The 18,477-nt window shown below is 43.3% G+C and overlaps 2 gene segments (V, D, J or C); both read left to right on the forward strand.

Annotated features, from left to right (window-relative positions):
- The first annotated feature begins 2,743 nt into the window (after nt 1-2,743).
- On the forward strand, nt 2,744-11,683 carry LOC120910089. The segment is given in 3 exon segments: nt 2,744-2,819; nt 3,027-3,312; nt 11,668-11,683. Coding segments are annotated over 3 exon segments (351 nt in total).
- A 1,136-nt stretch (nt 11,684-12,819) lies between these two features.
- LOC120924903 lies at nt 12,820-13,720 on the forward strand. The segment is given in 2 exon segments: nt 12,820-12,922; nt 13,280-13,720. Coding segments are annotated over 2 exon segments (414 nt in total).
- Nucleotides 13,721-18,477: the final 4,757 nt, after the last annotated feature.

Consider the following 18,477-nt stretch of genomic DNA (forward strand, 5'->3'; position numbering starts at 1 on the left):
TTTTCTATTTATATTTACCTCGGTGGATGCAGCATCAGACCGATGCTGCATCTATTTCCCGGCGCCTCTGCACTGAGAACTGAGCCACCAAACTTCATCGATGGCTCGGTTTTCACTCCCCCCCAAAGCAGAGCGATGCCGACTGTCATTGCTTTCTGTGGCCCCACATATTTCCCTCTCTATAAATGTTATTTTGATCTGAAAGTGAGGAAAAATACAAAATACAAAATCTATAGACGATACAAGACTTTACATTTATTTATTTTTATGAGAGCCTCAGTCTGCCATTTTGTGTAAAGCTGGACATACACTGAGCTATGCTGCTCAGAATGTTAACATTTCTTTCAGTTTTTTCTTCAATGTTCCAGTTTTATTAAATTTGTGACTGGCTATATCTTTTGAACTTCATTTGGACACTAGCCATAGGAAAATGGGTGTTAACTTACGCTAACATTTCCAGAATTGAAAATAACAGCTTCCTTTCTGAATGTAACATGTTCATATTATTAGTTAGACTATTCTTTGCAGTCCACGTTGCCATTTTTGGGCACAAAGTTTGCAGTACAAATTGCCCATTTATATAAGCGTATTGAAGTTTTATGAGTACCGTAACATTTCTATACAGGACTGCATTGAGCTGTGGTAAGGGAAGAGGGGACTGTTCTGTATTGCTACAATAAAACAGTCTGTTTAGGCAAAAAAAAAAAAAAGTTTTTTTTTTAATATTTCACTTTTCTCCAGTTTATTGTACATTTAATATTCTACTTTGTAGACAAACCTGGTAAGAAGCTAACAGACAGCGGAAACAAAGAAAATGGTGGCAATAAATATTGAAACCTTATAGATATTTGATGTTTTCAGATACAGGGAAATATTAATATTGACATTTATATAAAAAAAGATTTGGATTATTGGTGCCACTGCCTTTAATAATGGAAATAAAATATTGAGTACTCCAAGGCTTCCCCAATGATGGAGATGATTTTCTCAGTGAGGCTAATTTTGTTTCTCCAATTTATGGTACCCGTATTTGCCGGCGTATAAGACGACTGGGCGTATAAGACGACGCCCTATTTTTCCAGGAAAAATGTTGGTTTTGGGATATACTCGCCATATAAGACTACCCCCTTCCTACTAGTCTTTCTGGAAGCTAAGGGGTAGCCGGAACAACCACTGACAGGAACAACTGCTGACAGAAACAGGCTTTTTTCAAATCTCACTGTGCCATTACATGCCTCACTGTGCCATTACATTACATTACATGCCTCACTGTGCCATTACATTACATGCCTCCACTGTGCCATTACATTACATTACATGCCTCCACTGTGCCATCACTTGCCTCCACTGTGCCATCACTTGCCCCCACTGTGCCATCACTTCCCTTCACCATGCCATCACTTGCCCCCACTGTGCCTGGCCAAGACGATCTCCCTACCTTATTTTTTTTGCAGATTCTGGCTTCCAGGCTGCGGGCATCCATGATTCAAAAGCCGCGCCTTCTCCTCAGACTGTTCCGTAATAGGCGGAACACAAATTTTCCCAGCAGGGCCTCTGTTCAGTGTTCCGCCTATCACGGATGTCCTCTCGTCCGAGGATGAGAAGGCATCCGTGATAGGCGGAACACTGAACAGAGGCCCTGCTGGGAAAATTTGTGTTCCGCCTATCACGGAACAGTCTGAGGAGGAGGCGCGGCTTTTAAATCATGGATGCCCGCAGCCTGACGGAGACTGTCATTTTTTTGCATCCAAAAGGTCGTCTTATACGCCGGAAAATACAGTAAATTGTTTATGCTATTTTTTTAGTAAACCGGTGTAACATTGACGGAAGGATTAAAAAAGGCAAAATATTACAAAATAAAGAAACAACTGTGTCACACTGAGAAAAGGGCATTAACTTGCTTTCTTCCATTTAAATGTTAACTCTTTTCAGTTTAGGGTGGGATAGATGTCCTATGACAACAATGGTGGGAACATTTAAATATTCTGATTAGATATAGATTTTGTTGGCTTATTTTCACATTTTAAGAAGTAAGGCAAACATTAGTGGAAAAGCTTATAAATAAGTGTGACAACATTTTTTTACAAATAAAGTTGCAAAATATTAATTCTGAATTTTATTTTATATAGGTCACAGCAGTGGCATTTTTAGGGATAAAATACTACAAAGAATATACAAATAATCTAGTGTTGTCAATTATTGGGGTTTACTAAAGAAGCAAAAATGTTCACTACGTTTTCTTCAATTGTCCTATCATGTGCAAGAGAAATTCTATTTTTTTTAAGGTTCTCCTGTGAACAAAGCTACAATGGACTAATGCTAGCCATACACTAGTACATTAATATTCATATGAAAATTCTCACAAATACAAGTGATGACACGATTGATGTACACTTAAAAAAGTAGTTTAAAAAAGTTTGCTTTTAACACTCGATTTTGGATCGAATGGACTTTCCTGAACAAAATCCACATTCATAGTTAGAAATTCTGCTCCTTCGAATTTTCTTATCACTGTGTTGAAAAATGAACAGCGATTTGACCCCACTAACAAAATGAATCAAATGTTTTTAAGATCAAATCTTTCAAACTCTAGTGTATGGCCTGAGTATGAGAATATATATGAATATGAGATCAAAGACAAGCTCCAAATTGATATAGCAGGATGCTTATGTGATGTGGTGAGGTCAGGTGACATTCTGCATCTGGTATAACAAGTACACATCTCACACATTCATCTGATGAGAAGCTTACATTTAGTAAAGACACAACAATGTATTCACTATGGAGTTTCCTGTTACTGGGGACATTCTGGACCTCCTGTAAGTTTATCAATGCTATTTTTCTCCAAAAAATCTAAACAAAATACAGACTGTATATTGCTGAGATTTCATATGCAATACAGTTCTTTAAGTTTGAAATATTTATCCTTGGAAAAGTTCCTATTTTCTATATTACATGTATGAAGTTACATATACATTTACAGTGTTATTTTATTATAGATGTAATTGTATGTTCTTGTTTTGCAGTGGTGAATTGCCAGGATTCTGTAAGCCAGAATGACACCATCATCGTCACAGAAGGAGAAAATGTGACTTTATATTGCACCTTTAAAGTGAGTGCTTTTAACGGGTTAAGATGGTACAAGGTGAACCCAGGATCCAGTCCAGTTCATATCATCTATGCCTCCAGCAAAAAAAGAGTAACAGAAGGAGAACTCACACTTAACTTTCAGGGTGACAGCTGTTTTCTGCACATCCAGCGCCCCGGTGTATCTGACTCTGCACTCTATCTCTGTGCCGTGCATGATGCACAGTGTGACACAATCATAGGAAGACCTGTGCAAGAACTTCATCTACACACAAAAAACATCAGTGCATCACTTCCCTTCATAGACAAAGGGCTAGATTCACGTACCTGGGCGCATCTTTTGGCCGGCGTAGCGCATCTCATATGCGCTACGCCGACGTAAAACAGGGAGCCCAGAACAGTAGTCTCAAAGGAGTCGTGCCGTACGTTGCGCCGGCGTAGTGTAAATAGGCCGGCGTAAGCAGGTAGTGGGCGTGCTTCATCTAAATTAACCATGACCCCATGTAAATGAGCGTCCGATCGAACAGCGCATGCCCAGAATCACATCGAATATACGCCCAAACATAGGACACTTAATGCCGTAAACATAACCTACGCACAGCCCCATTCACGTACGACTTACGCAAACAACGTAAAATTTGATGGCTGTTCCGACGTCCATACCTTTGCATGGGTAGCGCCACCTATAGCAGGGATAACTTTACGACGGACGTACGCCTTACGTAAACGGCGTAGATTACAGCGACGGGCGCAAGTACGTTTGTGAATAGGCATATCTAGGTCATTTACATATTCTGCGTGTAAATCAACGGAAGCGTCCTCAGCGGCCAGCGTAAATATGCACCCAAGATACGGCGGCGTACGGCAACTTACGTTGGTCGGCTGAAGCCAGATTTCAGGCGTATCTAGGTTCCAGAATACCCTGCATAGATACGACGGCGCAACTTTTATCTTACGCGGCGTATCAATAGATACGCCAGCATAAAAGCTTTCTGAATCTATGTATTTTCTACAGATTTAGTAATGTCTTAGAGAGATAAGTTCACCTTTGGGAGCATGTTACAAATTCCACCCATAACTATGGTGAGACGTTTAACAAGCTCCAAACCTGCCCCCTTCACCCACCTCTCGCCGCACTAGCTGTCACATTTTGAAAACGGCACGACTTACACAGCCACGTCATCCATTTACAGGAATCTGTCAATGAAAACACTACAAGCCCTATCTTCCACTACGGCAGACTGTGCATTTATTATTCTTTTTCAAAATAGGTAAATGGTTACAATTCTCTGAGCTAAAAAATATCACATATTAGGCATTATTTCACATACAGTATATATGTATTATATTAATATTATTATTAATAATATTAATATAGATTAGCAATTAGCATCCACGCTATACAAATAATACTAATGCTTGTAAAATAGTAAACATATAGTACTAGATAATACAAATACATAAAACATTGCCAATCATGAGCACATTCTACAATGTAAATTAGAGCATTACACAGCAGTAATAAGATATAGCAAGAGAGAAAGTCCTGATCTTATATATTCAGATGGTAAGCTGTGCTTGCTGCAGTTTTGGCCCGTCCACCCCCCTATCCATGCATCCGACCCCCTAATCTACATTCATGGATTCCAATGGGGGATTTTTTTTAAGCATGTGATTAGAGCCAGAGGCTCTAAAAGGCTTCAAAAAAGAGTGTGCTTGGAGTGCAGAGTGCTTCAACCTGAGCCCACCTAGTTGTGTGACAATAGCGAATTAAAATTCACTATACTCACACTGATTCTCCTCCCAGACAATCAGATCATGTGAAAATGCACAGGCAGTCTGTTTTCAGCCGATTTCCCCATACGAGAGAGCGGGACTGGGTCTAACTCCACTCTGCACAGTGAGCGGAGACGGACCTGTCATCCACCTGCTCAGGGGGATCAGCAGAACATTCCCCCACCTAGCAAGCGGAGTCCATCAGGCGAAGGAGCCTGTGAGAAAGGGGCATAAAAATATAGAAACGTGACACAGGATTTCGCATCAAGGGTTAATGGGAGGTTCAGAACTATCATTTCTGAGAGAGAGCTGTGTTTTTGGCTTCCTCTAGATTCTGTAGCTCTGGATCAGCACTTTTAATCCTGTGTCCGGGTTTTGCTAGATGCATGCAACTTAGTTGAGTATTTATATACTCAGGGTTGAGCAGGGGCGTACCTAGAGCATTTGGCACCCAGGGCGGATCCTATATCTGGCACCCCCCCCCCCCCATGGTAAAATGTGAAAACACCCCACTACGTCCCCTGCATCCTTCAATATCTCTTTGTAACTACTGTGTACCCCTCTCCACATTTCACAGCACCCTGTACCTCTGGACCCCTTTCCATTACACAGCACCCTGCACCTCTGGACCCCTTTACATTACACAGCACCCTGCATCACTGGACCCCTTTACATTACACAGCACCCTACACCTCTGGAACCCTTTATATTACACAGCACCCTGCATCAATATACCCCTTTACATTACACAGCACCCTGCACCTCTGGACCCCTTTACATTTCACAGCACCCTGCACCTCTGGACCCCTTTATATTGCACAGCACCCTGCACCTCTGGACCCCCTTTACATTACACAGCACCCTGCATCACTATACCCCTTTACATTACACAGCACCCTGCACCTCTGGACCCATTTACATTACACAGCACCCTGCATCACTGGACCCCTTTACATTACACAGCACCCTACACCTCTGGACCCCTTTACATTACACAGCACCCTACACCTCTGGACCCCTTTATATTACACAGCACCCTGCATCAATATACCCCTTTACATTACACAGCACCCTGCACCTCTGGACCCCTTTACATTTCACAGCATACTGCACCTCTGGACCCCTTTATATTGCACAGCACCCTGCACCTCTGGACCCCCGTTACATTACACAGCACCCTGCATCACTATACCCCTTTACATTACACAGCACCCTACACCTCTGGACCCCTTTACATTACACAGCACTCTACACCTCTGGACCCCTTTACATTACACAGCACCCTGCATCACTATACCCCTTTACATTACACAGCACCCTGCATCATTATACCCCTTTACATTACACAGCACCCTGCACCTCTGGACCCCTTTACATTACACAGCACCCTGCATCACATAACCATTTACATTACACAGCACCCTACACCTCTGGACCCCTTTACATTACACAGCACCCTGCATCACTATACCCCTTTACATTACACAGCACCCTACACCTCTGGACCCCTTTACATTACACAGCACCCTGCATCACTATACCCCTTTACATTACACAGCACCCTGCATCTCTGGACCCCTTTACATTAGACTGCACCTCTGGACCCCTTTACATTACACAGCACCCTGCATCTCTGGACCCCTTTACATTACACAGCACCCTGCATCTCTGGACCCCTTTACATTACACAGCACCTCTATATCCCTTTACATTACACTGCACCCCTTTACATTAGACTGCACCTCTGGACAGTGCAAACCCCTCCCTACAATACAGACCCACCACTACAGTGCAGACCTCCCTACAATACAGAACCCCCCCCCCCCCCCTACAATACAGACCCAACAACAATACAGAACCCCCCCCCCCCACAATACAGACCCACCCCTACAGTTCAGAGCCCCCTACAATACAGAACACCCCCCTACAATACAGAACCCCCCTCATATACAGAACCCCCCATACAGATACCACCCCCTCCAATACAGAACAGCCCCCTACAATACAGAACCCCCCCCACAATACAGAAACCCCCCAAATACAAAACCCCCCTATACAGATACCACCCCCATACAATACAGAACCCCCCCTCCTACAGTTCAGACCCCCTACAATACAGAACACCCCCCTCTACAATACAGAACCCCCCCATACAGATACCACCCCCTACCCTACAATACAGAACCCCCTCCCTCATATACAGAACCCCCCCTCATATACAGAACCCCCCTATACAGAACACCCCCCCACAATACAGAACCCCCCTATACAGAACACCCCCTCACAATACAGAACCCCCCCTCATATACAGAACCCCCCTATACAGAACACCCCCCCCCCACAATACAGAACCCCCCCTATACAGAACACCCCCCACAATACAGAACCCCCCCTCATATACAGTACCCCCTTATACAGAACACCCCCCTTACAATAGTGCAGAGTGACACCCCCCCTTGCCTTCAGACCCGTAATGCTGCTGATGTAATGTGATGATCAGCGCGCCGCGTGTTAGAGCACTTGTACGGAGGAGGGAAGGCGGCCGCAGCTTCACGCTGCTCGGGTCAGCTGTGTGACTGTCAGACAGTCACAGCCGATAGTATCAGAGCGCGGGGCTGCGCTGCCATGGAGAAGGGGGATCATTGCGGCCGGGTCCCACTCGGGTGCGGCTCGCACGGCATCCCCCCCACCTGAATAGCCAGGCTGTGTGTAACCTAGTCTGCCGTCAATCATGCCTCAGTCGCGGAGGGGGGGCGTCGGCCTGACACCCCCCCAGTGTGTGCCACCCGGTGCGGCCCGCCCCCCCGCCCCCTGCTTAGTCCGCCATTGGGGTTGAGGATAACTCAGAGATTCCGGTTTGGAAACCACTCCCAGTGTGGGGGACGAAAGGTCTCACCCCAGCCAGAAGCCAAGAAACTGAGGGTATCATCAAGGGGTCATAGGGCCCAGCAGTTCCAGGAGTCAGGGTGGCTCCTATCGGGGGTGTCAGGAGAACCCCAATTCATAGGCCAGAGGTGGGTCATTCAGCAGGGCGCTGCAACTAAAGGCTAGAGAGCAAAGTGTTCCATGAGAGCTGGACAACACAGTCAAAGGGATTGGAAGGAGGAGGAGCAGTGTTGCCAACAAGTGAGCCAGGTGGCACATTGTGTAGAAGAATCTCTTGCGTGTGCAATTGATTTACATGTGAAGTCTGCGTTTATTGAATAAAAGTGGGCTACTATGCCCTAAAATAAATTTTTGGATTTGTGCAACTCATTGCAAATGCATCTATTGCTTACGTTTTATCACCCCAATCCCACAGTATACAGTACAGATAAAAAATTTGCAGTTTAAAAGCCGTATGGAGGATGGTTCTCTCTAGCCAGCAGAGACAGGAGGTATACACCAGTTCCTGGCAGATGTGGAACATGTTCAAATATTCGGAGGAAGGGCAGTCACTTAGAGAGACTGGATGACCCTTATTTGTCAGGTGAGCTTATTCTGTCAGGTTTTGGAATACCCACTAGGGTAGACTACGCCCTTTGGGGCGCTTTAAAGTACCCCTGCCGGTGCAACCTCTCCCCCCTCCCTCTTTTCTTTCTTTTTTCTTTCTCTCTTCTCCCCTCTCTTTTCCGCTTTTCTTTCCCTTTGTTCCTCTTTTATCGCTATTATTCTTGCTCTCTCTGGAAAATGGAAAATGGAAGGGAGGCTGGGTTTCCTGGGCCCTGGTACCTGTTGTTCACCCATGTCCATGCAGTCACACACATTGAACGGGATAAATAGGGACAGCCTGTGGGGACCACATTATGGTGAGGAAAGAGACTTGTGGTAGCTCACACACTCGGGCCCTCGTGGTCCTCCTCAGCGGACACAAGTCCGTCGAGAACTCGTTAATGACAGGAGCCACCTGTGACACCATGTATTCACTGTCTATATCTTATCTTTCCCTTTGTTGATGCTGTTGATTTTGTTGTGACGACTGTATGTGTAATGGTCCGGTCGGGCCGGCTTCTCTGTTTACAAATAAAAATTTGAAAAAATAAATAAAAAATTAGCAGTTTAAATCTGAATTTTTACGCACAAATTCAAAATGAAATATTTTTAATCCTGATGCTGATAGCCTTAGCAAACAGATAGGAAGTTATATTATTTTTTTCTTGTTAAAGTTTTTTTTTTTTTACATTTCTTCAGTTGCTTCCTAGTTTCTGGTCTAGGCCAAAATGATGTCATACATCCCAGGAGTCTTAATGGGAATTTTATTATTTTATCTGCAGGAGAGGAGGAGGGGCTTTCTTAGTTAAGAATACCCTCCTGCATAAATGCCTGAGCTAAGGGCAGAAAGATTCCAAGAAGTAAATGCTATCTGGATCATCTGCCCTTACTTGCAATAGCTACAGCTAGAAATGCTAAGGGGGTGTTTCTCAAAGTGAATTCTCAGCAAAATAAAGCATGGAGACATAGATTAATGGGTGAGTTTGCTTTGAAAATGAAAAATACATTTAATAACACATACATGGTTCGTGGTTTTTAAAATGATTCATTCAAAAGAATCATCATTTGCCACAAGATGGCAGCACAGTCTCTTTGAAGTATTTTTTAGAAACTATTCAAATTCATGCTAAACTAAGCAAAAGGTTTGGATTTTTTTGTACCTTAAAGTGCTTGTAAAGGCTAAGTAAAAAAACAAAAGAAAAACAAACATGTTATACTTACCTCCTCTGTGCACAGGGCTGGATTCCAGGCAAGGCCAACAAGGCCAGGCCTCGGGGCAGCAGTGGGTGCAGGGGCGGCACTGCAGCTGACAGAAGAGGACACTTTTATTCCCCCCCCTGTCATGTCACGGATGGTGAGAGGAAAGAAAACAGAGGAAATAGGAGGTGAGATGGTTTTCAATGTAATTTTCGGCAGCAGCACCCCCCCCCCCCCAGTTCTCAATGTCATTTTCGGCAGCAGCACCACCCCCCCCCCCCCCCCAATGATCAATGTCATTTTTGGCAGCAACATCCCCCCCCCCCCCAGTTCTCAATGTCATTTTTCGGCAGCAGCATCCCCCCTGCTTCCCAGTGTCCTGCCGAAAAAGTCCCCCAGCGGATAATGTCCCCCCCTGCCGGCAAGTTGGTAAAATGTATATTTGTTAGAAAATTAAAGTTTCAGGTTTTATCTTTAGTCACATACCTTACCTGTAATAATGAGGGATGTATTGGGCTGTGCAGGAAGCTGGATCTTAGCGAAATCTTTACTGCAGGAATGCCTGTCCGCTTTCTGTCTCTGAACTTCCGGTATTGCAATGGTTAACAGCTTTGGGTCTTCAGGCAGAGCAGCAGTACAGATGGTGGTCTGATGGAGACACACCTCCTCCGCCTTCCTCCTCTATTGAAAAAAGTTATTTCATTGATTACACCGCCTGTAACATGATCTGTGAATGGAGGAGAGAATCCTGTGATTGATAAGACTCTCACCATTCACAGATTGTGTCACAAGCAATGTTATCAGTGAAAGAACCTTTCTCAGTGGAGGAAGAGGAAGGAGGAAGTGCGTCCCCATCAAACCATCTGTACTGCTGTCCATGTCTACCAATGCAGCATGTGTCCCCAGTGCAGCAAAGTGTCCCCATTTTTGATAGACAGATCACCCGTCCAATCCCGGGACGGGTGATCTGTCTATCAAAGTGCCCGGACAAGGGGGAGGGGCTTTATATGACGCGCGTGGCGGGCAACACAGCTATTGAATTGAAAGCTGTTATGTTCCCCGCACTCTAAACAACCAGGCAGTGACAGCAGCGGCAAATCTCCTCTCCTTGCTCGCTCCCCCTGCTCCCAGGCAGCCCACACTCGCCAGCCCTCAAAATTTACTCGCAAAATGCGAGCAGGCGAGTCTAAATTTTGAGGGCTGAAATAGAGTAAGGGAAGGTAAGAATCCCATAGTAACACTGTATTACTCTAAGGAAGTGATCAGGTTTTATTTTTTTTTACACATTATGATTGCTTATACCAGAATTTACATTGAAATAAGCAACCATTTTTGCTACGTGAAACAAATTAATTCTGTGTGTATTGTGATTAGCTGTGATTGGCCACAGTTAATCACTTGGTACAAATAAGCTGTGATTGGCCCTGTTTGTACCATGTGATCACTGTGATCAATCACAGCTAGAAACATAATTGTACACAATGGATGGTATGAAGGGAAGCTATCCAGTGTTCACAATTGTCATGTGATCTGGTGTGATTGGGTACACATGGTAGCGGCAGCAAGTTGGTACACTGATCAGTCAGGTTTGTAGGTTTAATAATCCTTTAACTGTGAATGATGGCCCTAGAGTTATTGCTCCAGTGTGAGCGACGATACCTAATATGTGTAGCACAATTGTAAGACACACCTTACCCATGCATTTGCATGTGTAATCACAAAATATGCATCTGAGGACAGATGCACTTTATGAACTTATGAATGTAAACGCATATATAGATGTATACATTGATGCAAAGTGTGCATTCTGGTATTGAAAGAAAAAAAGCAGGAGGATACAATTTTAGAGCAATTAAAAATGTATCTAAAGATAATACTTTTACTGATGATTTACACAGGAAGTATGTTCTAGAAAAACCCTGCCTATCTAATCAATAAAATTCTCAAAGTAACCTGAGGCAACCTCACAAGTAAAAAAAAAATAAAGGCACATAGGAGAAATGTAAAAAAATGCTCTGCGCCATAAGTGTTATTGATATGTAAGATCTGAAATGGTTAAATAAAGATTATCATTACTTAATTCTAGGTAACACCAAATAACCCTTATTAACTCCTTGTTCCTCTTTGTCTCCTTAGCTGGCTTTTTATTTAGCTGATTTTTTTAATGCATATTTTTTGTGCTGCCATTCAATACAGAATGGCAATGCCAGTACAAACATGCATTAAAGTGATTCAATCACAGTAAATTGCAACTTTTTATGATCTTTTCATCAGGCAAAAGATGTGTGTTAAGCCCCGTACACACAATCGGACCTTTGTCCGACCAAAATCACATTGGAATTCTGGTGGAATTTCCGATGGAAGTAATCCAATGGGGCATACACACGGTCGGAATTTCCGATGGGAAAAGTCCGTCTGACTTTTTCCATCGGAAATTCCGATCGTGTGGGGCATCAGAGGTACAGAGATGTGAACGTGGGTACAGATGTGCTAGTGGGTATAGAAGACTGTTTAGAACTGAGCAAGCGCTAGGGCTAGGTTCACACTTGTGTGGGTCAGGAACCCATGTGCAATCGCATTGCAGGGATGCCATTAATTCTTAAAGGCACCTCACACCTCAGAAAACATGTTTTCAGGTGAACAAAACCACATGGCGCCACAGAGCCGTGCAGTTTCAGGTGGCAGGGTTAGGGACTTTTCCCCATGTTTCCCGCAGGTACATGCAGCAAGGATGTGGAATTCCCTTCCACAGGCAGTGGTTTCAGTGGGGGGCATCAACGGTTTCAAGAAACTACTAGATAAGCACCTGAACAACCACAACATACAGGAATATACAATGTAATACTGACATATAATCACACACGTAGGTTGGACTTGATGGACTTGTGTCTTTTTTCAACCTCACTGTAACTATGCAGGACCCACACAAATATGAACCTAGACTAATACAGTAAGTGTATTATATGCACAGCACAGGGTAGCTTGGTGACCTAATGTACAGTATACGTTTGTTGTGTTTTCCCACCTTTTCTTTATTGTACAGAATGATTGCTCATGTAGTTAATGTCTGCGGTCGCGCTTTATAGCCTGAAAATCAGTGTCAAATTAAGGTACCTTCTCCCCCTACAATGGCTTCCTGGACACACAGAAAAAAAAGCTCTCCTTGGGAATTTTTTGAGAAGTGGGCGACAATATCAGTACTTCGGAGACAAGATTGAGCTTTTTATAGTAGGACTGTGGTTATGTGATGTGGTGAGGTCAGGTGACGCTCTGGAGAGATATACAAGCACACATCTCACACATTCAACTGCTGAGAAACGTACATTGAGTGAAGACACAGCAATGCATGTACTATGGAGTTTCCTATTATTGGGGATATTCTGGACCTCCTGTAAGTTCATTTATCACAGTATTATATTCCACAAGATTTCATGTAAATGACCATAGTTTAGAATTATTTCATATGAGGTCAGTTCTTTTAAACTGTTCCTTTTTGCACATAATTATTTCCTTTCCAGTGCTGATATGTCAGTTGATTTGTTTTACTGCAAATTTAAGTTGTATTGTCTTGCATTTACATTTTTTTTTTGGTTTATTAGAGTTTTAATACAAAAACTATGGGAGGAAAAAAACATAAGAGGCCACCAAAGCTCCCAGATAAACCCGTTCAGGAACACAAGACATATATATAGATCATAAGATACAAATATGAATACGTGAGTATCAGTTGTATTTTCTTGTTTTGCAGTGGTGAATTGCCAGGAATCTGTGAGTTTCCAGAATGACACCATCACCGTCACAGAAGGGGAAAATGTCACTCTTCATTGTGATTTTAAAGTGAGTGTCTTTCGAGGGTTAAGATGGTACAAGGTGATCCCAGGATCCAGTCCGGTTCATATAATCGGTGCTACCATAAAAGCACATAGCACAGAAGGAAGATATAAACTTGACTTTCAGGGTGACAGCTGTTTACTGCACATCCAGGACCTCGGCGTATCTGACTCTGCGTTGTATCTCTGTGGCGTGTATGATGCACAGTGTATGAACCGACAGGAAGACCTGTGCAAGAACTCCATCTGCCTGCAGGAAACATCTATGTACACCTTGTTGTAGAAAAGCTCATCTTCACACATTGTTTTCACTTTTACTTTTTTAATAAAATGAAAAATATATACAGTATGTACTGGCATGTATGGAAAATTAATGTAATGTCTTAAACCTCAATACCGTGAAAACTGTGCCTGTACTGCAAGGGTTAATCCCTCATTTAGGTCTAGGGGACTTGTTAAAGGGGAGTTCCACCCACAATTTCACTTTTTAAATATAAATACCCCTGTAATACATAAGCTTAATGTAGTCTAGTAAAGTTAGTCTGTAAACTAAGGTCCGTTTTGTTAGGTTGTTAGAGCATTTAGTTAGTTTATAATCTAGAAATAGACCGTGGCCATCTTAAGTGTGGGCATCATGAAGCCAGACAGTATGACTTCCTGGATTTCAGCCTTGCAGATCTCGCACATGCTCAGTGCTGCACAAGCGATGTAATAAGTTTCAGTCAGGTTTCCATAGCAACGGGAGTGTCAGAGGAAGTTGCCGCCCCTTCTCTATGCAAATAGGCTATTTGCAAGGACTACTGGGATACATGATGCCTATCCCAGAAACCCTTGCGAATAGCCTTGTGACTTAATTGCCTAGGCTAATAAGGAGGAGGAAGTAATGAAGGACTACAAAATAAAGGTATTTACAAGCAACAAAATAAATAAAAATTGTCCATTCTGGACACTATGAGATTAGGGCATGCAGCACAGACAAACATAAAAAAAATGGGTGGAACTCCACTTTAAAGTAGATTTACCTACCAAATTCTCTACTCCTCTGTGCTCCTAGACCATGGAGTATTCTCCCACACACTTCGGCATTCTAAGGTCCTGACTTCATCAAGACCAATGCAGTGTCCACAGTCCTGCTTTTGACGGCATGACGTGGAAGAATAAGATACGTAAGGCCCCTTTCACATAGGGTGGATTGCGGCTGCGATCTACTTGCTTCACTTAGGCCGAGCGGACACAGACCGCTCTCCTCTATGGGTAGCCGGAAGTAAACAAATCATCTGTCCTTTAACACCCGACTGCCACCCAATCCAATCTGCTGGATGAAAGGAGAGCGGAACCCTATCCGTCTCTTTTTGTCGGATCGGATTAAATTTAGGTGGGTGTAAATGAACACATGTCCGTCTTCACCTGCCGCTCCATAGAGAAGAATAGAGATTCCGAATTGTGTCCACCTGAATAACGGACAGGTGGACCCGATCAGAGCATGTGAAAGGGGCCTTAACCACTTGCTACCCACTGTATTGTAGAATGATGGCGAGCGGGATGCACTCTTGTTCTCGGACAACGTCATACGATGGCGCCCCACCGCCGCTCTTGTGCACCAATGGGGGTGCCGTGTTCCTAGGACATGGCGCAATTCTGATCTCGGTAAAGAGCCTAAGACGCAGCTCTTTACAGATGTGATTGGCTGTGTCTAATCACGGTCAGTCACCCATAAACAAGGAAGTGCCACTTATCGGCTTTCCTCGGCTCGCATTGACAGAGTGTGTGGCGAGAAGAGCCGATCAGTGGCATCTCCTCGCAGGGGAGATCTGTACAGATAATGTTGATCAGTGCCCTGATTATACTACAGTGCCAGCAGTGAACCAATCAGTGAACATCGGTGATGCCAGTCAGTGCCTGCTCATCAGTGCCACTCATCAGTGCTGCCAGTCAGTGCCCATCAGTGCTGCCTATCCGTGCCACCAGTGCTGCCCACCAGTGCCACCTATCAGTGTTGCCTACCAATGCTCAAAAGTGTTGCATATCAGTGCCACCAATCAGTGCTCACCCGTGAGACATATTAGTGCCTTCCCATCAGTGCCACCTAATCAGTGCAGCCTATCAGCGCCCATCAGTGCCGCCTCATCAGTGCATGAGAAAAATTACTTATTTACAAAATTTACTGACAGAAACTAAGAGAAACTCTTTAAAAAAAACTGTATCTTTTTAGCAAAAACAAAAACAGCAGTGATGCAATACAGCAGATGATGTCTGATTAAGATGAAACGCGCCGGGTCCGTTGTGCTGCCTATGCCATTTAACCACTTAAGGACCGCCTAACGCCGATATACGTCGGCAGAATGGCACGACACAAGCACAAACCTGTACGTCCTCTTTAAGTGCCCAGTCGCTGGTCGCGGGCGCGCGCCTGCAACACGGTCCGAAGCTCTGTGACCGGCGGACCCGATCGCCACCGGAGTCCCACGATCGGTCACAGGAGCTGAAGAACGGGGAGAGGTGTGTGTAAACACACCTTCCCTATTCTTCACAATGGCACTGTCATTGATCGTCTGTTCCGTGATATAGGGAAAGGCGATCAATGACGTCACATGTCCAGCCCCGCCCCCCTACAGTTAGAAACACATATGAGGTCACACTTAACCCCTTCAGCGCCTCCCAAACTGCAATTGTCATTTTCACAGTAAACAATGCATTTTTATAGCACTTTTTGCTGTGAAAATGACAATGGTCCCAAAAATGTGTCAAAATTGTCCGATGTGTCCGCCTGAATGTCACAGTCACGAAAAAAATCGCTGATCGCTGCCATTAGTAGTAAAAAAAAAAATATAAAAAAAAAATGCAATAAAACTATCCCCAATTTTGTAAACGCTATAAATTGCACAAACCAATCGATAAACGCTTATTGTGATTTTTTTTTACCAAAAATAGGTAGAAGAATACGTATCGGCCTAAACAGAGGAAACAATATGTTTTTTTATATATTTTGGGGGGATATTTATGATAGCAAAAAGTAAAAAATATAAAAAAAAATCAAAATTGTCGCTTTATTCTTGTTTATTGCGCAAAAAATTAAAACCGCAGAGGTGATCAAATACCACCAAAAGAAATCTCTATTTGTGGGAAAAAAAGGACGCCAATTTTGTTTGGGAGCCACGTCGCACGACCGCGCAATTGTCAGTTAAAACGACACAGTGCCGAATCGCAAAAAGGGGCCTGGTCCTTTACCTGCATATCGGTCCGGGTCTTAAGTGGTTAATGTTAATGCATCATTCTATCAATGCCTTTTGATGTCGTTCGAAATGTGAGTGTGTTAATTTTGTTTTAAAAATAAATTGTGCATATGTTTTTACACTATGTTGAGTGTCCAATCCTTTCTCCTTGGATTCATGTCCTATATGGAGTATTGACGAGAGGTTCTTGACTTCTGACTCTGAAGTTCCCCACCATACTGATGTGGATGATTACCTGATAACTCCTTTAGTTACCATATGATTCTCCAGAAGATGATCACAGCAAAGCCTTCCATTTCCAGGTGTTATTACACCAAGGCCTGCTTGACCCATTTTGGTATATACTAAATAGGGTCTATTTGTTCCAGTAAGACTCCGTATATCTCATTTGATGGCAGAAAATGTCCTCACATCAGTGATTTCCTCCTTCATCTCTTTGTGTGACAGCTCATCTGCATTTGGATTCACAATCTTTATAAAAAAAAATATATATATGAACTTTTTAGAAGCTCTCATACTTTTGTTATTTACTTTCAGCCTATAGTGTGTCACTCACGTTCTTTTCACTCGTTTTATCCAAATTTTTGGATTCGCTAATATCAAAGTTGGTGTAATTTTAGTTTTAGCGCTGCCCTTTTATAAACCTGTTTTTTGCACAAACTTGTCTCTTGTAGTGCTGGCAGCTTTTTGCTACATATGTTGAACACTAGGCGCAGTTTTTTTTACATACCAGTGATAAAATACCACCAAACAAAGTTCTAATTGTGTGAAGAAAATGGTTTAAAATTTTTATTTGGGTACAGTGTTGTATGACCGCGCAATTGTCATTAAAAGTGTGACAGCGCTAAAAGCTGAAAATTGGCTTGGGCAGGAAGGGGGTGAAAGTGCCCGGTAGGCAAATGGTTAAAGTGTTTTTTACTTTCCCTAGACTTTGCAGTGCAAACACATAGGATAATGACCAAGGGCCAGATTCTCGTAGATCGGCGTATTTTTGTGCGGGCGTAACGTATCCTATTTACGTTACGCCTCCGCAACTTAGACGGGCAAGTGCTGTATTCTCAAAGCACTTGCTCCGTAAGTTGCGGTGGCGTAGCGTAAATAGGCCGGCGTAAGCCCGCCTAATTTAAATTTGGAATATCCCAGTGTGCATTGCTCCATAGTACGCCGCAAGGACGTATTGGTTTAGACGTGAACGTAAATGACGTCCAGCCCCATTCACGGACGACTTACGCAAACGACGTAAAATATTCAAAATTCGACGCGGGAACAACGTCCATACTTAACATTGGTACGCCGCATGTACGCCACCATATAGCAGGGGTAACTTTACGCCGGGAAAAGCCTAACATAAACGGCGTATCTGAACTGCGTCGGCCGGGGGTACGTTCGTGAATTTGCGTATCTAGCTGATTTACATATTTCTAGGCGTAAATCAGCGTACACGCCCCTAGCGGCCAGTGTAAATATGCAGTTAAGATCCGACGGCGTAAGAGACTTACGCCGGTCGGATCTAATAGAAATCTATGCGTAACTGATTCTATGAATCAGGCGCATAGATACGACGGCTCAGACTCAGAGATACGACGGCGTATCTGGAGATACGCTGTCGTATCTCCTTTGAGAATCTGGGCCCAAGTTTCTAGAAGTTGGGCTTTAAAGTTGTCAGATGCAACCATCGCACATTATAAATTCTTAAGTGCTTTATTTATGAATAACAAAAAACATTTTTATTAACAATACAACAGAAAAAACAGACTTGCATGCATACATTTTTGAATCCCCAAACATGTATTTGTTAAACATTTTAAAATGCTAATTTGAGTTAATGTGATGCCTATAGATTAGCTACAATTTTACCCCATTCAGGATCAGGCCATTTTTTG

The sequence above is a fragment of the Rana temporaria genome, chromosome 1, assembly GCF_905171775.1.
Source record: "Rana temporaria chromosome 1, aRanTem1.1, whole genome shotgun sequence".
Taxonomy (NCBI): domain Eukaryota; kingdom Metazoa; phylum Chordata; class Amphibia; order Anura; family Ranidae; genus Rana; species Rana temporaria.